Source organism: Lynx rufus, unplaced genomic scaffold, assembly GCF_022079265.1.
Source record: "Lynx rufus isolate CCGP_SWC_20201006 ecotype Redwood Valley unplaced genomic scaffold, mLynRuf1.p SCAF_20, whole genome shotgun sequence".
In the NCBI taxonomy this organism is placed as follows: domain Eukaryota; kingdom Metazoa; phylum Chordata; class Mammalia; order Carnivora; family Felidae; genus Lynx; species Lynx rufus.
The window spans coordinates 8130458-8151628 of record NW_025814835.1 but is presented as its reverse complement, the minus strand read 5'-3'; the positions used below and the strand labels follow the sequence as shown (position 1 = coordinate 8151628).

The following is a 21171-nucleotide window of genomic DNA, read 5'->3' as shown; positions in this document are numbered from 1 at the left end:
ACAGAGATGGGAGAAGTCAGGGTGAGGCCAGAGAGCGCCCACGCCAGGCTCCTCCTCCCTACCACCTCCGGGATCCAGTGCAGCCACCAACAGCAAGACGCGGTAACCCCGGGAAGACTCCTGGCAGCCACTGGAGGGCCGGAGCCATGTCTGGTTCATCCCTGAGGACAGGGGTCACACCTGATTCGTTCCAACGGCCTCTGCCTCCCACACTGCCTTGAACACAGTGGTGCTTAATAAATAGTTGGCAGATTACTTATAAAACATTTTGTGTTTTACTCTAAACGGGATACTGTAGGAATGACCACATGTATAAATGGATGTGTGTGCGTGTGTGTGTGTGTGTGTGTGTGTGTGAGAGACGTGAATACTCACCATTAGCCAGGATCTTGGGCTTGTTGGCAGGACTGAAGCAAATATTATGAAAAATAAGGAGAGGTATACACGGGCTGCTCTTATGCTTGTATTTGCTCATCTCTGTAAGCAAGTCCAAACAGCCATCCAGCCTCAGGATCATTTGTTGGCCGTCTTCTCCAAGTGAGATATTCAAGAGTAACTTCAACCAAAGAATGGTCAGATTACTGAGATGTTTATTTCCTCCTTTTGGCAATGTGAGAGACAGAAAGTTCTGTAAGAAGTTACTCTGTGGATAAACAGAGAGAATATTATTTTCTTCTTGACTCTTTTCATTATTTTCTTTGTCCCTTGGAGACCAATTAACTAGCATTCTGCTCTTCTTTTCCCAACTTTAATTTCTCCTTCCTCCTAACAACTTCCAAATACTGCCATCTAAACTGTTTCCAGGTATAAGTGAAAAAATTAAGGAGAACAAAATAGTGCTCAAATTTTTAATTCTTACTAATTCTTTCCTGACGATGGATAAACTAACTACATATAGTCAACTCTTAATTATTTAGGATGGATAATTCCAGTTGGGGATTATTTCAGGCCTCCTGAGTTCTCTCTCTCTGCCTGCCTTCTGGCAATTTTGCTACTCATTAAAAACTATCCTATGGGGAGGAAAAAGAAAACAAAACCCAAGTCAGTCTTGGATACCAGTTAACAACTCTAGTAGTACTGAGCAGACCGGAATCTTTATAGCTACAAGTGTGCTTAAAAATAAAAAAAAAAATCTGGGGGAGCCTAGTTGGCTCAGCAGGTTAAGCGTCCAGCTCTTGATTTCAGCTCAGGTTATGATCTCATACTTCATGGGATTGAGCCCCATGTGCACTCTGCACTGACAGTGCAGAGCCTGCTTGGGATTCTCTCTCTCTCCCTCTCTCTCTGCTCCCCCCTCGCTTGCATGCACTTTGTCTCTTAAAATAAACAAACAAACAAACACTAAAAAAAATTTTAAAGCGCAACTGAGCGTCCAACTCTTAATGTCGACTCAGGTCATAATCCCAGGGTCATGGGATCAAGCCCTCCATCGGGCTCCACACTGACCATGGAACCTGCTTGACATTCATTCCCTCCCTCCCTCCCTTCCTCTCTCTCTCTCTTTCTCTCTCTCCCTCTGCCTTGCCCCCTGCTCACACTCTCTAAAAAGTACAATAAAATAAAATAATCTACATGGATATCATATATTCACTTTACCCCCACTGCTTATCATTACAGATGATTTCTCATGGCTACATGCCACCCTAGTAAACTTATAGAGGGGTATCAAAAATATCATTTGGATATTTTGACCAGAGAACAGAAGTATGATCACTTAACTTTCTTAACTGCCCGGAATACCAGGCTATCTCTCATCTCCCTCCTGCTTAATAATCTATTCTGGCCTATTCTTGGGTTCTCCTGCACCTAAATCAAGATGTTGGCTTGAATCTATTAAACACATTTAATACTGCTACATAAAAGGACTCTGAGTCTAAAAATGAAAGGATATAGAAATGCTGACTCACTATATTGTGCACCTGAAACTAATATTATTAATTGTGTATGTTAACCAACTGGAATGTAGTAAAAACTTACAAAAAAAAATAAATGAAATTAGCTACAGAAATATTAGCAACATTACCCAAGCAACAAGTAAACTGTGAAACCACATGCCCACTTTGCATTGCACTGTCACTCACACCTACTTCTCATTGCTCAGTCCAAATTGACGCCTTCTAGATTTATCCCTTGCCTTTCCTGTTCAGCTACATTCTACCATGATATTGGAGATCTGGAGTGGACACTAGTGATAAAACATATGGCAGTGCTTTCAAGTATAAACATACTATGGGCATTCCTTCCCTTTGCTGGAGCTAAAGATGCTTTTAGACAATTTCCTATACCATGTGGAATGTAGAGAAACATGGTGGAGAGAAACCAGACACTTTAGAGTCTTGTTGTACAAAAGTGCTGGTTACGTCTTCTAATGCCCATAGCAGGGTAATGGAGAGGTAGAACTGTTAAGTACCCAGGGCTCTTTTAACAGAGGAGCAGAGGAAGGCTCGGGGGTTTCCTAACTAGAGCAGAGGAAAAACAACTTGACTGAGCGGCACCTGAAACAGAGTCACATGAAATATATATCAATATATGCTTGAGTACAGGAACAGAGTCATGCATTGAGTGGAGGACACCTTAGAGATCATGTTGTTTAACCCAGTAAGTTTTCAAATGAAGCAACCGAAGCTTAAAGACAGAAGGTCTCCTGCTCAAAGTCACATGTCAAACCCGAGATTGGCAACTTGTTCGGGAGCTCCTGTTCTACTCCACCCGTGTGCTCCAGAGGGGAGTGGGGGAAAGCACTGCCCCCGGCCCATGCTCTCACACGTGTAGGGACGGGGCTACAGACATCCAGTGCAGCGTGACGTGTATATCCACCTGTGGTTCTGGTGGGATAGTGGGTCCCTGATTGCACCTTTTGCCAATTTATACAGTGTGAGCCCTCCCACCATGGCTGATTTCAAGATAGCAACTGGGTGATGTCAACTGGGTCACAGAATTCCTGAAAATCAGCAATGATACTCATGAGTCAGCCTGAGTTAGCTCCCACACACCACTGAAAAGATTGTTCCTTAGTAAAACTGCTATTTATTTGGAGGTTGCAGTCAATGTGGGTTTTTTCTGGAGGGGGTGGGGGTGGGGGGCTGACACAGGAGAGGAAACGGAGATTCAATTCTCATGAATACTGTCAACTTTCATAATTTGTCTTGGCCTCCATATAAAGGGAACAAAAACACTCAAAGTACTACTCGTAAATAATAGACGTGATCATATTCACAATGTACAGGATCTTCCAAATTAGGGATTCTGGTCATACATATCTAAATATAATCTCACTGAACATGCGTATTACAATTTGTTTAACTCATTCAATCCCTTGCAAAGTACCCTAGGTTAAAAATCAGTGATAAGAAGTCAAGTTTTGGCACTGGAGTCCCAGAGGACTGATAACATCGGTCTAAGCAGGGCAAGATGGCTGTCATCTCACACGTTGTTCTGACTATGTAAACTGAACTGAGATCGCTGCTGTTCCATTTGGTCTATGCAAAGACTGGACATGACTTGTATAATCTCAAATAAATGTAAGACAGCTGTCTTTCTAATTCTAAACCCCTCATTTTTGAGAGAGGTAAAATATGATCCAAAAGTAAGAAGATAAACTGAAAGGAAGTGTAATGATCATCCTCTAGCCTGTCCTCTCCATGTGTCATCTATCAATTGGCTTTAAACATAGTGAACCCCTTAATCCTTTCACAGTCTTTTAAAACACAATGTCTTGAAATCATAATAATTTAATCCTAGAAACTGAGTTCTAGATTTTTCATAAATGTTCTTGATTAGAAGGATTATTCTACTCTTTTTTAAGATATGAAGGACAAATTAAGTACTTACTTTCTGAATTACTCCTTTACAGTCATGAGACAAGGCCAGGTTCGAAAGAAACATAAAAACCATCTGCTGAACTGCAGTGTTCTCAAGAGGCATCTGGGAAGCCAACTTCAGGATACACCCCATCAGAGAGGTGCCAGGCGCTCCTCTATAGGCAGCTTGAACTGGATATGGCCCACAACTTGACCAACAAAGAGAACTGCAACCTTAAAAAACATAGCCTATCATAATGTCATCTTAGTTTCACTATTTAGTTAAAAAACCTGGGGCATCTGGATGGCTCAGTCACTCAAGCGTCTGACTCTTGATTTTGGCTCAGGTCATGATGTCACAGTTCATGAGTTTGAGCCCTGGGTCAGGTTCCACACTAACAGCATGAAGCCTGCTTGGGATTCTCTCTCTCCCCTCTCTCAATGCCCTTCCCCTGCTTGCACGCATGCACTCTCACTAACAAAATAAATAAATAAACTTAAAAAAAATAACAAAAAACCTAAGTAGTGAAGCATATCTGCCTACTCAATGACTTATCCACTAACCTATGAACTGCAAATCAGCAGGGAAGGCTAGTGTTGACATCTACATACAGCCTGATGGATTTGCCGTCCTCACTGAGGGTCTAATGATCTAAATTTTTTTTAATGTTTATCCATTTTTGAGAGAGAGAGAGAGCATGAGCAGGGGAGGGGCAGAGAGAGAGGGAGACACAGAATCCAAAGTAGGCTCTGGGCTCCAAGCTGTCAGTACAGAGGCCGATGCAGGGCTCAAACCTACAGACTGTGAGCTCATGACCTGATCCAAAGTCAGACACTCAACCGACTGAGCCACCCAGGCACCCCTCAAAAAGGCATTTTAAAATACTAGGTTTATTTTTTCTTAATGTTTGTTTGTTTGTTTTGAGAGAGGGAGAGAGAGAGACAGAGAGACAAAGAAAAGAGGGAATCCCAACCAGGCTTTGTACTGTCAGCGCAGAGCCCGACGCAGGGCTTGATCCAACGAACTGTGAGATCATGACCTGAGTCAAAATCAAGAGTCAGACGCACAACCAACTGAGCCACCCAGGTGTGCCTAGATTCATTTTTTAAGAATAAATATGCATAAGAGGTTTTTAAATAGTTCCTTAAAAATACATCTAAATAAAGACCTGTGCAGAAGAAGAGAATTTTAGAAATGGGGGTAAGTTGGTCCAATGCCTTCATTTTACACAAGAAAAAAGAAAAGGAGGAACGCGATAATCCTGGGGTGTGTCCACAGGACGTTTGGTACCAGCCATGTATGCTAGATAAAGGCCAGAGCTCAGAGAAGCCAGTGGCTTGTTCAGAGACACACAGCTCACAAGCAGCAAGAGCCAGAAGCGTCAAGGGGTTTTCCAGAATCCAGTGTTTTCTCAGTAAATTAAACAACCGTACGGGATTTATCAAGGGAGGAAGCCAACCATATAAGAATTAGAAATTCATTTTACTGCATTGTAACATAAATCTAAGTGTAATTAAGTTATGACAGTCCATGCAAGGAGGCTAGCTTAAGTATCACTAGATGAGAATCGAATACATTCTGCAAAGTACAGTCATAAAAGGCAAGTAAACACAAATAAATATACTGGTCTTGCCTGTATTCACACCAAATCACAGTATCCAAATAGCAAGGTTTCCACTAGACCCACTAAATGACAGAGTTTTGCTTGAAAACAAACTAGATAGGAAAATAAAAAGTTTCTTCTCCCATTTAGTAACCTAACCACAATCTCATATTTACAACAATTTTAAGTAAAAAGTGACATATAGTTTCAAAAGACTTAAAATGTTTCTTTTACTCAATATTTAGCAATTGGTTTTTTTTTCCCTCCTTACTTCCCTACGCCCTAAACTAGGTAGGGAAAGTGGGTGGAGAAGGACAAGGTGCCCACACGGCACAGGAGACAGCTCTACTGCACGGGCCGAGCCACCAGCAGTGGTGGCTGAGGGACTCAGCGAGAGGAGACTGTCCAAGCAGAAGTACAGTACGGACGAGGAAGTTGGAGGCAGAGCGAAAACAAAACCACCTGTGCTGCCGTGCACTCCATGCCCCACAATGAAAGTTCAGGAGTTGAGAACTTGAAGGTTTGCTGATGTCACGGGGCCCTGCTGGCCAGAGACGAGCGGCGGGGGCTATAGGAGTGGACGGCCCAGAGCGGGGCAGAGGCCCACGTGCCACTGTCAAGGAGTAAACTACCCTAAGCACATGGGAGTGAGTAGATGGACTCCGAACTGTTTTGAGTTCCCGTCCTTTCTCTGTGCATCTTTTGACAACTGAAGAACCAGCTGCTGAGCTGCTGGATGGTGGCTGGAAGAGCGCACACACATGTAGTGACTGGACCTCAAGTGCATGACCCTGACTTTCCAAGGGGACGTGACTGCTGCCAGCAGTCCTACTCCACCTCCCGGGCAGGCCTGCTTTCCCTCAGCTCGAATGCCTAACTTCATGCTTTCTCCTCTCCATCTCCTTTTCCATCACCTCCACCCTTGCCTTCACTCACTCTTAGCTGTCGGCCTCTAACATTGCACGGCCCTCAGCAGCTTCTCAGTAAAACATGTGTTGAGGGAGTGACAAGAGGTGTCCCAATGGCATCAGCTATTATGAGGCCAACTGTATCTAGAGCCACCTTTCATCACACCAGCTCCTACTCTAGAGTCCATAAAAGTTTTAACCTTTATCTGGTTCTTAAGGTCTTACATCGTTAATTTTCACTCTCTTGATTTCCCTATGAAATTCAATTTCCCACTGCCATATAACCAGGTCGGTTTCTCCCTCTCTATTCCCTGAGCTGCCTAATGAGTCCTCCTGGCTGCACAAACACATACTAAAGTATCTTGTAACACCCATAAGAAAGTTTCCCTCTCACCCACATGCCCTCTGTAAGCAGGAGAAACACTTCAAACTGTGTATTTGTTTTTCAGTTCATTTTCACAGCATTACATAAAATTAGTATTTTAGTTTATTACTGAAAGGCAGAATTGGGATCTATTTACCATTTGGAAAATTTGCAGTGTAGACACAAAGTAGCTGCAGGGCAATTTGCATCAATGAATCATCCATCAAAAGCCAAGGCCAGAGTGAGTGCAAGACAGGGACCAGATGAGCTTCAAGAGCTGCTTCCTATTGTGAGAAAGAAATACAGGCAGTATTAGTGTGCACATATGAAAATACAAAATTAAAATCAAATAAAAAAAACCTGTTACCAATATATAAGGAGACAAAAACTGAATTTATCTTTGTTCCGGTTAGGGCAAGCTGGCACAAGAATCCTGCAGACAGATTTAGCACCTTGCCCAGGACTGCCCTGACCATGAGCCTGACCAGTCTCAGGAAGTGCCTTTAACACTGGGGTGACCACAATATACAACTTAGCTAAGAAATGTTAGAAACCAACAAACAAAAAAACATCAAAACAGCTCCTAACATGTAAATTAAACAGGACAATGATATCTCACTACACTGAATAAACTCTCATAAGTACTCTAAAATGATTAAGAAATGGGATTTTCTGGTTAAGAAAACACTCTGATCAGTTCTGAGTTCTCCCCTCCACCTTCTCTCTCCTCTGTGTTTATGTGTGTGTGTATACGTTGGTAAGTGTGGACAGATCAGAAGTAGAGTACTATTTATAAATAACTGGAATATAGTAAAAGCCAAAATACTATGTCAATCAATAAATTCTTATGTAATCCATAGTCTTTATTACAAAGATCAGTTACCCGTAGGACGGTATTATGTATAAAATCTACTTGCAGTGGGGCGCTGGAGTGGCTCAGTCTGTTAGGCATCCGACTCCGGCCCGGGTCATTATCTCACGGTTGGTGAGTTCCAGCCCCGCATCGGGCTCTGTGCTGACAGCTTGGAGCCTGGAGCTGCTTCAGATTCTGTCTCCATCTCTCTCTGCCCCTCCTCTACTCGTGTTCTCTCTCTCTCTCTCTCTCAAAAATAAATACAATTTAAAAAAAATCTGTCTGCAGTAATGAGCAATTTTTTAAATGAACAGGAATTACTAGGCAATTCATAGACCTTATGTGCACACATGTAGGTATTTATATTAAATACACACACCCTATACAATTTTATGCAGCATCAATGGCAGAAGAGAGTGGGAAGTTATTACCAGTGTTCAACCCTTTCCATAAGCTCTGAAGTCATTCCCAGTGTTAGTTATTCACCCCACTCTTCATAAGCTTGGAACACAGCCCCACGATTACGAAGACAGAAATAATTATGTATAAGCTCCATCTCTACCATTCTGTCCACCTAGTTTATCTGTATATTCATCTACTCATCCTTCCTGCCCGGAAGTGCGGAGTAGGTGTTCCTTTGCTGGTGGTCAGGAAGTCCATCTGTCTTCTGAAACACAGCCTCCCCACCTCCTCAGGGACCTTCATCCATCAATCACTCCTCTTCTTCCTGTCTCTTTAACAACTAGTCCCCAGTTTGCTCACTTCTGTTTATATTCAAGCAGTTTACATGTTAGGAGAAACAAACAGTCTAGACTAACTTCCTTTAATGCTGTATGTCCTAAATTATTAATGCTGCTTTTCATGACCAAGGTTCTTATTGCTTTCACTTCCCATCTCTTATTTAATCTTCAGCTTAGTTCAATTTATTTTCTGTCCAGACAGTGCTACCAAGACCACCCTCAGCACTGTGGCATCTATTAAAGATGTACTCTTAATTCATTTCCATGTAGCCTCTCTGTCCTGGAACATCTCCAAATGCTCTCCAGCACTCCCATCCCAGTTGTTTTCCATGTTTAGTTTCTACAGATATGACCTAGGCTTTCGTATATACTCTCTTGGGAAATTTCAACAGTTTACACTGGTAACTCCTAATATCCCCCGCCTATATCCTTCTCAGAGCCCCAGACCCTTGTAATCTACTGATTCCCAGCCATTTTCCACCTGGATGTCCCAAAGACCCTTTATATTAACATGTGTGAACCTGAACATTACAATCGCTCATGCCTACAGCCTGCTCTATTATGCGCACTTGCATTAAAGTAGAGCCTGGAAATCACTCTATATTTCTCTTTTCTCTTCAGTATCTCCCCACCCTCCTTCCCTTCTTCATCTGCCCCAGTTCGGGGTTCATCACCTCCTGTCTGACTACTACAGTCTCCGACCTCTAACCTTCCCCACAGTTCATTTACCTTCCAGCCACCATGATCTTCCCAGTATGGAAACCCCTAATGTCCCACATATACAGACAATGGGGTGAGGCAGCCATGGGTGACTTGGTGAATTACCAAAGCGTACCCAACGGTTAGTACTGGGAGCATGTGATACTCCTCAGGAAGTTGGAACAGGAAAAGAAATTAAGAATCTTTGCCCCACAGGACTGTATTTATACTCAAAGAGCAATCTATATGCTCTTTTTTGGATTTATTCCTTATTAAACAACTTGGAAATGTAAAAATGCTTTGAGTTACTGAGAGATTACACTTTTCATGGATGGCTAATGTGATACACATGTGAACACTGTATTTCAGTACCCAGCTAGTACCTCATAAATCTATATAAGCAGAGCTGACCTGGAAGGGGTTCCAGAGTATTACCAGGGTAAGGTGTCATGGATTAATATCAACTACATCCAGCTGCAAGCACATTACTTAGCATAATGGATCACAAATTTAGTAAATGACACCTCCATTTTGAGTAAAGAGTTCATATATTGAGAATTTTAGTGAAATGTATAAACAATTCTCAAGTTGTTCTGAAATGTAAATTGCTAGCAATGTGTCTTTAACAAATTAACACAGCTTAAGGAATATGTTCAAAATATTCTTTTTCCAGATAAGTTTTTTCTAGTTTTATCACAAGTAAAAGCAAAAAAGACAAGAACGTTTTTAAAAAATGAAACTCCTGTAATTTATCTTTCTCTTATTCATTTCCCACAGTATTTCTCTGTAAAAACTAGTGTTGTATCACTATGACAAAGCAAATCAAAGCACCCAAGACACCATAACCTGCCTAACAGTTCCTACCGCGGTGTTCTAAATGACAGCACCAATGCTCACAGACACAGCAGCACATCTCGATGGTTCCCAGGCAGAGGGGCGGAGTCACTGGGCACAAGAAGCCAGAAGGGCTGGCGGTGAAGCTCCCCCAGGTGAACAGGGCCGGGCCCAGCAACAGCAGTATTTTCTACCCAAATGAGAGACACACTTTTCCTCTTTCCTTATGGATACAGACACCTCCACTTACTTCCTGGAGAGCTGCCTGACAACTGTTTGAAAGAACTCTGCCTTGGGGCACCTTGAGGGCTCGGTCGGTTGAGTGTCCGACTTCAGGGCAGGTCATGATCTCATAGCTCACGAGTTCAAGCCCCACACTGGGCTCTCCACTGTCAACGCAGAGCCTGTTTTGGATCCTCTGTCCCCTTCTCTCTCTGCCCCTGCCCTGCTCACTCTCTCTCAAAATAAATACACTTAAAATTTTCTTAGAACTCTACCTTATTGGACGTACACAAACATGCATTCCATCTTATTAAAAAAACAACTGAAATGTGCCACCGTAGAGAAAGGCACTCATTTGCTTTAGCTGCTTGAAGTTTTCAGTGATAAAGTTAAAATACTGATATGAACATGAAATGCCATCAATGTTGAAGAATAAGGTGCATCTATTTCTGAGAATTAACAAGGAGTTTAAGGACCAATCAAGTGCATCTAAAAACATTTGAAGAGTTTTTCATGTTTCTTCCTATATTATCTCATATAAAAACGAAACTTTAATGTCAGCATTACTATTGAAATTTTGAAATATCACTCTACTTACTTTACATTCTTCATTTTGATAAAGACAGTTTCTTAGGAGCTGCATGGCAATGCTCAACTCTTTAATAAAACCGTCCTCCTGTTTAAACAAAAAGCAGTTTAAAAATGTGAACACAATGGCATATTCCACTTTTTACGCAGAGTAATGCCTTCCCCTTTGGGTCACATTACAATGCCAGTGTGCTCTCACTGCACCTGACCACCATAACTTTGAGGGCACTGACAAGCTAATGATCTCTGAAAGATGACCATATCTCAAGAAGTGCATCCGCCACAAAAAAGCTATTTCTGTTCTATCAAGCATGGAGGAGCTGAGATATATAATAGGCTCCATGTTTCATCTCAATAAAGTGAAGCAGGTACTGACTGGTTTTCAATCATATCAGGTGTTGGCTGACTTTCTCAATGATGAAGTAAAGAGCCTTTGCCTGGAGAGCAAAAAGGAAAAGAGGCAAGAAAAGAAACTGACAAACATGTAGCCCCCCTCATCAATACAATTATTAAATAAGACTCTTTCTTGGTTTCCTACAAAATGCAACAGAAAGCAGTTATTACACAGATTGCTCCTATAATGGTCTTAGCTATATACATAAACATTTATAGTTATAAATTTATAAATACACACTCATTCATCTTCTGAATAAGCCTGTATGGCAGATCTTTTTATTTGTTTTATTAATTATTAATCATTTATTATTATCATCACTATTATATAAAAACTGTTATTTTGAGCTTACATGACATGCAGTTTGAACATGAGTCAAACAGATTCAACACTCGAGACATTCAAAAGTCACGGAAGAAAATAAATAGGGATCAAGAGTACAGCTTCAAAACCGCCCAGATATAGGGCAACTATTGGTTTTATCAGTTCCTAATTATATGACTGTGTTGGCCTGAGTGCTCACAACATAACAAATATGACATGCTTAGAACAGGGCCTGGCATACAGAAAAACTTAGTAAATTATATGTCATTCCCAGGGAACCTAGGCTTGCTTTGAGAGAAATATCTTCATTTGTAGCATAAAAAAAATTATCTGGCAAAATATCATGCACATTCCAAAACGTTTATAGTAACAAAAACATGTAATATCTAAATCTCATTTTAAGATCTTCAAGTGAAAATTAAGTTATACACACACACACAAGCCCAAAGTCGCTAACGTAGAAATACCATTAATCTATCTAACTACACCCTTCTTCCAAATTGGATACCCATTTCCACCCAAGAGTGGTGTTATTAATAAGCACAGGACACTGGAGTGATGGTCTCTGTGCCACTCCATCCATCCCGGACATCCGGGACCCACAGTTACCTGTTTCTTCAGCGCTGCTTTCCCGGGCCTGAGAGAATCGAGGTTCAGCTGTGCACTGATGTGCTTCATCTGCTCCATGCAGCTGTCTATTAGATCAGCTGAGAGATAAAATCCGAGACAATCAAAAAAGATGTTCCATTGCCAAGTAAGCTGAAACCACATATATCAAATTGTCCAAAATAAAATAGAACATTTTATATTTCTGACCAACTTCACTTTGGTATTTTCAGTGAGGGGTTAATAAGTCAGAGGAAATGAAAGAGAACTAAAATGCTGAATAATTTCAGTGTTTTCAATTTATACTACAATACTCCTAAAATCGACTTTATGTTTTGAGGTATGCATAATTTGCTTTAGTAGCAAATCACCATTGAAATGACTGGACTCGGGGCGCCTGGGTGCCTTGGTCGGTTAAGTGTCCGACTTCGGCTCAGGTCGTGATCTCACGGTCTGTGAGTTCGAGCCCCGCGTCAGGCTCTGTGCTGACAGCTCAGAGCCTGGAGCCTGTTTCAGATACTGTGTCTCCCTCTCTCTCTGCTCCTCCCCTGTTCATGCTCTGTCTCTCTCTGTCTCAAAAATAAATAAACGTTAAAAAAAAAAATTAAAGAAAATAAAAAAAAGAAATGACTGGACTCGATGTTGCTGTTAGTCTCTTTAACTCGAAGACCTGTATTCTCGGATCACAGATGAGAAATCATAAAACTCTCCAAGGGAAACTTATGTGAAAATACCCAACAGTCTAACACTGCTGTTACTACTATCAAAAACTATGTGTTTTTTTCAAGTACGCAATATGTGCTGGTGGTTACTAATATTTAATTATCATGACGCTGAGCAATGTGTTACTTTTAAAGCTCCTCTATTTACATATTCTTTAGGGTAAGAATCATTACTCAAAAAATAATCTACATACATCATCTTTCTATTTTAAAAGTAATACATGTTCACTATGTTTCTGTCTGGGAAAAAAAACAACTCTTTTTAGTAAGACTGAGATTATAAATTCTTTACACTTTGAATCCAAAGAAAATTATAATGAACAAGGAGTAAAATAAATGAATTGATAACATGCCATAAAGGCTGATGTGTTGTGTGTCTTACCTTTCAAAGCATGTGTCTGAGCTCTCCTACTGACAGCCAGAAGTGACATCAATGCATTTGCAGCAACTCTTTTCAGGACATCCTTGGAGGGTTTTCCTTCATAGCACTGCGAAAATATATATCAAACTGCCTTGAAGAAAAACTTACTCTGGAGCAAAACTGTTGTGAATAAAAGATGTGGCCTATTTAAAAGGAATTGCTAGGTTTCAACTACTCCATGAAATTCACTGGAACTTGATAAATCATTAAGATTTGAGACTGAGAATGCTCTGTGTGACAAGGACTGCAGATGAAATTTACAATATGGAAAAGACCACGATGTGAAGGAAAAATTGTACTTAGTATGAACACATAGCATGTTCATGCGCTTCATCAAATTCACCAGGGAGTGCACATACATACATGTTAACTTGTTAAAAAGGGTCCTCAAAAAACTGCTGAAGAGGAGAACTGCCATCAAATTCCTTTCTTCTTCAGACACATTCCCCTCCTTCAATTTCCTATTGTACCACTGTACCTCAGGTGATTTGGTTCTTTCCATCTTTCATTTTTTTTTTTTTTAACATTTATTTATTTTTGAGACAGGGAGAGACAGAGCATGAGTCAGAGAGTCAGAGAGAGGGAGACACAGAATCTGAAACAGGCTCCAGGCTGTGAGCTGTCAGCAGAGCCCGACGCGGGGCTCGAACTCACGGACCGCGAGATCATGACCTGAGCCAAAGTCGGCCGCTTAACCAAATGAGCCACCCAGGCGCCCCTTTCCATCTCTCATTTCTACAGTAACATTTATCTGTCACATTACATGCTTTTCAAAAAAATATTTAAATTTGTTTAACTTATGTAAATTTTAAAAATCACTTGTAATTTGAAAATACTAATATTTTGATATATTTCCCTTATACATTTGATAATTTTGAATTAAATTTTTTTTCATTATTGGGGTGCCTGAGTGGCTCAGTCATTTGAGCAATTTGACTCTTGATCTCAGCTCAGGTCACGATCTCCCACTCGTGGAATTGAGCCCCCTGTCAGGGCTCTGTGCTGAATGTGGAGCCTACTTGGGATTTTCTCCCTCCCTCTCTCCCTCTCTCCTTCCCTTCCTCTCTCTCTCTCTCTCCCCCCCTCCCTCTGCCCATCCCCCACTCACACTTGCTCACTCTCTCTCAGAAAAAATTTGTTTTCATTATCAAAAATCTCAAATACGTACAAGAGTAAAGGAAATGAAATACCAAACGCCCATACTTTTTCGAAATTTTTGGCTGAACAATTTCTAGTAAATACTAAATATCATATACTGTCATATTCCAATATACATAACCAGAAAGCCTAACATCATCACGCCTAACATATTTAACAATAATTTGTTGGTATCAACCTAATATCCAGCCCAAATTCACATTTTCTCTTTCGTCTCAAAAATGTCTCCTCACAGTTGGTTTACTGGAATCAGCACTGAATAAAAGCCCTCACACCACATCTGTGCATCTCCTAAATCTAGGCTCTTGTCTTTCTCACACCTCCCGACCCATCCACCAGGGTTTCCATTCCATTCCCCTTATGTTGCTGAGTTGTTGAGTAAACCAGACCAGTCATCCTCTAGAACGCGCCACATCCTGGGTCTGTCTGCTTGTGATGTGAACTTGTCTTCTCCGCTCTATATTTCCCATTTACTGGGTGCTGCAGCTCTAAAGGCTTGAGAACATTCAGGTGAGATCTTTTGTGGTAAGACTGTCATGTGGATATTCACATAAATTTTAATTACAGTTTCAAAGAGTTCATAAATTCCAGGTGAAGAATCTAGAAGTTCCTCATATGATTTACAAATATTAGATAGAATTCAAATTCATGATTTTTCCTTCTACCAGTAACTTTCAATGGTCCAGTATTAAACTCAAAATGATACAATCTTACATAAACTATAGAAATACACAGACACAGCTTCACTCTTCCTGATTGACCTGTACTTGGCAATGTGACCCTAGAGGAGCCTGCAGAGTGTGGGGGCCCTTCCAGCCCCACCACCATGGGCGGAGTGATTCCGTCTTAAATAGTGGTTTCATCACGTAGGCTGCTGCCTCCAACCAGGCAGGTCCCTATTTGGCCAACGAGTTAGATACTAAATGCCCAGGTCCAGGGATGCTTGGCAAAGATCACATTCCATAGTCATGAAGCAGGTGAGGAAAAAGGCAGCAAATTATTTAGGATAATGAATTTGTTTGGAGTACAATCATTATAGTTAATTATGAGAATCCTAATTTGTCTATAAGCTTAATCTTCACCATTAATAAGAAAGCTGCTCTCGTATACATGCCCTTAGTGCACTTTCATGTATTAATGTTTTGAGAAAAACCAAACTGATCTCATTGAAATATATGATTCATCTACTCTGTGCAGATTTGAGGGAGAAAAAGGAAGTTAGAGTTCTAGGGAACCAGTTGTTCATATAGATGTGTCTTTTATTCCCGCATGAAATCTCATCAAAATGATAGAAGTGGGATTAAACACCAAGACAGACAGACAGACACTCAGACGCTCACACACTTACTTGCTCACTGGCTCACTCACTCACATGACAAGTCTGGAAACTAGCAAGCAGAAAGATGAATGGCAAATGCATCAGCAGGCTTGAGAACACAGAATACCACCCCTGTCCATACAATGAATTGCCAACAGCTGAGGGAATTGAGCAGCAGGTACTCCTGGAAGTGAGAGCAAAGGAGGACTGTTTGAAAAAACTCTGAGAAGCAGCTCAATGAACAGATTCTACCCACCACCCGCCAATCTCTGCACAGCCAAGCCACTCTTCCTCCCCACCCCTTATAAGAAACCGGAGACTTAGTCTCTGGACAGGATGAATTAGAAGGGTTCTAAACTGGGGCACCTGGGTGGCGCAGTCGGTTGAGTGTCCGACTTTGGCTCAGGTCAAGATCTCGCAGTTTGTGGGTTCGAGCCCTGGGTCAGGCTCTGTGCTGACAGCTCGGAGCCTGGAACCTGCTTCAGATTCGATGTCTTCCTCTTTCTCTGCCCCTCTCCTGCTCATTGTCTCTCTATCTCTCTCTCTCTCAAAAATAAACATGAAAAAAAAGAAGAAGAAGGGTTCTACACTGACAGAAATGAGGCATATTTCCAAGTGAGGGTATTACACTGAAAACAGGAAGGATTAAGTGATACATGCAAATTAATTTCTAAGACCTCAGCTCTCTTCCTTCCACTTTGCCACAAAACATTTGGCGCTTGGCTTTTCAGCTCCAGGCAGGAGATGAGAGATTCCTAGGGAATCTGACAAGTTCAAGAAGGCAGGCCACAAAGGGCCCCGGCCCAATCACCTTACACAGTACAGCCTGCGGCTGACAGGCTCCACTCAGATGCCCAGGGCTTCCAGTCTACTTTAAGTCCCCCAGTTTTAAATGCAGCAGACAACCAACATTACCATGTACCAGAGAAAATCCCCTAACCAGAAATCAAAATAAAGAGTAAAAAAGAGAAGAAAAGAGACCATGTAGGAAGAAGAAAACTTAGGAGTCCCAAACATATAGAAGACACGAAGTAGATGGGATGTCAGATGGAAAGAACTTCAAGAGAGACCAGCACAATTAGATTAGATTAAATAGATCCCCTCCCCCCTGAAACTTCATCAGGAAAATGCAGAATGCTGAAGACCAAAAAAAGATTCTTAACACTCCCAGGAGAGAGAAACCAGAAATCATAATGGCTTCAGACTTTTCTACAGTAACATGAGAAGTTAAAGGGGAGAGACAAGGCCTTCTCAATTCTGAAGTGAAGGACTTCCAATGTACAGTTCTCACTGAAGTATAAATTTAATGTAAGGGTCGAAAAAGACTCAGATGTCTAGACCTTGAAAAAGCTGCTTATGCACCTTCGTTCTGGAAGCGACTAGAGAACAGACTATCCAAAGAAGGAGTGAAGCAGGAAAGGAGAACACGGGAGACGCGAGACTGCAGGAATTCCCCAGGAGGAAGGCGAATGGAGACCCCAGGATCTCACTGCACACCAAGCAGGTCAGAAGGAATTGGGAGTGACCGCTTCTAGAACACGAAGCTAATGAAGTTCTGACATTTCTGAATATACTGAGAGGACATTCGATTGCTGGCAAAGAGCATGGAGCTAATCAGTGATAACAGAAAACTCAGCAAATTTAAAAATAATACAATTTACCTCTAAGAAAAAAGGAAGCTGTGCAGGCAGAGAAAGGGAGACATTGTCTGCAACACAGTTCAACCGTGCACAGCATTTTCACAGATGTACCACCCCATGCTGCCTCATCTCTAGCCACCGTGAAGATACAGGATAGCAGGGAAATGAGAAGGGAGTCCACTGCGGCCAGGTAGGTGGGTGGGGCCTGGAAAGGGAACTCAAGTCTCATTTTCCAAAGCAGGAAGTCAACGGATAATGTCCACAATGGAATAACCAAGATAGACAAATACAAGCATGTTATTCAGAGACACGGAAGGGAAACTATTAAACAATCAGCTAAACGAGGTATGAATAGTTGCCTCTAAGAAGAGGAAAATGAAGGAAGACGTCTTTTACTTTGCATATAAAACTTGTAAACCTGTTAGGCACTTTAAAATGTGTACACAGAAAAACAGATATGAAAGCCAAAAACTAACAACAAACAAAAAACAAGCAGGTCTAACCTATAGTAAATCCACATACTTTTCAACATACACCAAAGGTCAGAGTAGAGGATTTAATTTCTATAATTTTCCGTGTAGCACTTATTTCAGACTGAGAAGTCCTTCTGAGCATCTGTGCACAGAGCAGGAGCACGGGGCTCAAAGCACGAGAAGCCCTGGAGACAAGAAGGGGGAGGCTAAGATTACATGTCAGATAGCTGAAGGGACGGACACCAGCTACTGGATGATGCAGACACACAAAAGAGGAGGAGGATACAGAGCAAGAAACAGTTTGTCTTTTTGTCAACCACAGAAAGAAAGAAAATCAGGACTCAACGTAATTTACTTAAATTTTATGCTCTTTTGCGGTGCCTGGGTGGCTCAGTCAGTTAAGCATTCGACTTCAGCTCAGGTCATCATCTTGTGGTTCTTGAATTCAAGCCTGACATTGGACTCTGTACTGACAGCTCAGAGCCTGGAGCCTGCTTCCAATTCTGTGTCTCCCTCTCTCTCTGCCCCTCCCCAATTTTTTAAAAAAAATTTTTTTAATGTTTATTTATTTTTGAGACAGAGAGAGACAGAGCATGAACGGGGGAGGGTCAGAGAGAGAGAGGGAGACACAGAATCCGAAACAGGCTCCAGGCTCTGAGCTGTCAGCACAGAGCCCGACGCGGGGCTTGAACTCGAACAGAGAGATCGTGACCTGAGCTGAAGTTGGATGTGTAACCAACAGAGCCACCCAGGCGCCCCTGCCCCTCCCCAATTTAGATCTAATTGCTTCTATACATTAAGTGATCTAGGTATTCCAGGTCAAGACTTTTTGCTTTCTTTCCAAAAAGCATTGATATAAAGAACAGGTTTTTTAAATTATAGAGAATACTCCTTGATTGACACAGCAGTATCTCAAATAGATAAGCTCTTCTCTCCAACAGATTTACTCTTGAACTTCACCACTCACTAAACACTAGTGCAAAATATATCTCCTAAAAATGTGAAATAAGACTTTTTTGTTTCCTTCCATTACTACCCTTAGATATCAGACCAAATACAAGGAGTAAAATTTATTCAATATCTCAATTATGAGCAAAATCTATTATTATAGCATTTGTATTAATCTTGTGATCCACATTTATTTGCAAATGAAACATTCTGAGTATCTCACTAGGTAAGGCAAAATCACCATTAAGTCATATTTGTTCAATATGTTACGGTCAAAAGATAATATGGTCTCCATGGTCAAAACATTTGTATTGTAAGACATATATGTCAAAAGGCATAATAGTTTCTCAGAGCATATTCAAACCCTCAAACCTCCTCAAATTGGAATTATGAAAAAATAAACTTGTACATTATTTAAGATACAAATACCAAATGCAAACTTTTAACATGTATCCTCTGTGGGAGAGTGCGATAAAGCAGCTGTTTTAAAGATTCTCTGCCAAAACATTTTAATTGAAATTACAACATAATAATGTATGAGGAGGATGGAGAGTTTTAGCACCAGCTAAAGCTTAATACAATTCTCTCCTTTTGCATTGGCATTTTAAGAACTGAATCACAAGAGGTTAAGTGATGTGCTTAAGGTCACACATCTAATATTTTTGAGTAAGATTTTACAGATAATTGAAATAAACTTTCCAAGGTCACGATTTTAGTATACTATTTCTTCCGATAATTTAAAGAGTGCAGTTTACTTTCCTTTGTATAAAACCTGCCACAACCCATAGCCTACATTCATGTATATTAAAAAACATGTAATTTATCATTATGTGTTGCTGTTTCATAACTCACATTTTAATAACATTTTAATGCACATATCTTTATATAGGGCAGAGCAAAGAAAACATAGTGTTTGTAGTTTAATAAAGCTCATTAATAAATGTCCCATCTCATGTCAGGCACTTCCTTTCTTTACTTTCTTTGTCTTGAACTTGCTTGTGTCCTTCTAACAAATGTCATGTATTCATATTCTACTGTTTATATGAACAAGAAGAGTATGATTTATTAGGAAAAACAGTTATTATAATTGGTTAAAGTATCCATATCCACATAGAATACTTTGTGTCTTTTGTAATTTGGAAGAAATGGAGAGGAAAATTGGCTAGTCGTTAGGAAAATCATTGAGATGCCCTGTGGCTCTAGGGTACCTCATTTTCTTTGGCCAAGAAGGTAACAGCAAAAGATTATAAATGATAACTTTTACAAAGAACAGTATTACAAAATATTAAGGAAAAATAAGGGCAAGGTAAATTTAGAAAATTCCTGTGGCACAGAATTTTTACTACATACATTTATTTTAATCTGGTTCATCAACCAACATGGACCCATATTTATCACAAGCCTAATTGTGATTTCTTGAAACAGCACCAGCAACAAGCAAGAAAAACAGCTGGGAAGTAAAATACATTTGGTTTGGCCTAGCTGGAGGTCTTTCAATTTCACCTGGTCCAGGATTGGCTGCAGGACCCATGGTCATGGCTGCGTTCAAGACTCCCAGAGAGACAGGGCATTCCGGGCCTGGGCAGGGGGCGGGGGAGGTGCACTGCCCTCACTGAGGGAAAGAAACGGATGCAGGGCTCCACAGGTCCTTACATTCCTTGAGGGGAAAGTGTGTCCATAAGAGCCTAGGAGAAAGGTGCCCCACCAAAGCCAAAGTTAGGAGATTAATAGTGCTTTTGAAGTGGGGCTGGGCGACCACTGGAAAAGTGTGAATTTGAGTTTCCTCTTACAATAGGCTTTCAAATGCAAAATCAGATAAAGCCAGTTGCTTTGAGGGGGAATGAGATAACTGGCACACAGCCATCCAGCTTGGGTTCTGAGTTGAGTGGAGCAAGGAGGCAGTAGCTACAGAGAAGCTGGGGCCTCCTAAGAGTAAGGGACTTCGAGCAATGCTGTGGGGCTCTCTTCCCCCTAGAATCTCAGCTTCCCAAGGAGCTGCTGGAGATGGGAGAAAATGTTGTGGGACCTTTATCAGGCTCCTTATCTGTGCTGTGAACTTAACAGTAGTCCCTTGGGCAAAGGAGACGGAGACAAGAGTCTGCCAATAGCCCTAAGCTTGGGGCAGGTTCAAGCTGGACCGGAGCCGTCCTTGCCTCTATCAGCCTTGTCTCCAGTGCTCCCACATAATGGAGGCTGCTGCCCAAAACCCAAAAGTGGCCATTCCAGCAAGATCTGTACATTCATAACTCACACAGGCAGAAAAGGGGCAAAACCCCCCAATTCTAAGAAACAAAGGGACGGCAACAAATTGGCAGACTAGAGCAATCTTCTGCCTTTATAAAATGTGGCAGGCTGACTGGGAAATGGAAGCAAATCCTTCAAGGCAAAAGTCTACTTCTTTTCTACCTTTCAGCAAGAAGTTGAAAATCATAAAACCATATGACTATTAAAAAGAGGGATTCCTGGATAAAGAAATTGTGGTTTATATACACAATGGAATACTACGTGGCAATGAGAAAAAATGAAATATGGCCTTTTGTAGCAACGTGGATGGA

General features: G+C 41.2%; 1 protein-coding gene across 1 annotated transcript in view; it reads right to left on the bottom strand.

Moving 5' to 3' along the window:
• The window catches only part of RTTN (rotatin), a 169158-nt gene that overhangs the window by 9778 nt on the left and 138209 nt on the right, over nucleotides 1-21171 (bottom strand). The window contains exons 41-46 of the mRNA XM_047086363.1: nucleotides 13041-13146; nucleotides 11940-12037; nucleotides 10623-10700; nucleotides 6834-6960; nucleotides 3832-4034; nucleotides 376-643 (exon numbers count right to left, since the gene is read on the bottom strand). Of these exons, the coding sequence (XP_046942319.1) occupies nucleotides 376-643; nucleotides 3832-4034; nucleotides 6834-6960; nucleotides 10623-10700; nucleotides 11940-12037; nucleotides 13041-13146 (880 nt within the window). The remainder of the gene's footprint in view (nucleotides 1-375; nucleotides 644-3831; nucleotides 4035-6833; nucleotides 6961-10622; nucleotides 10701-11939; nucleotides 12038-13040; nucleotides 13147-21171) is intronic.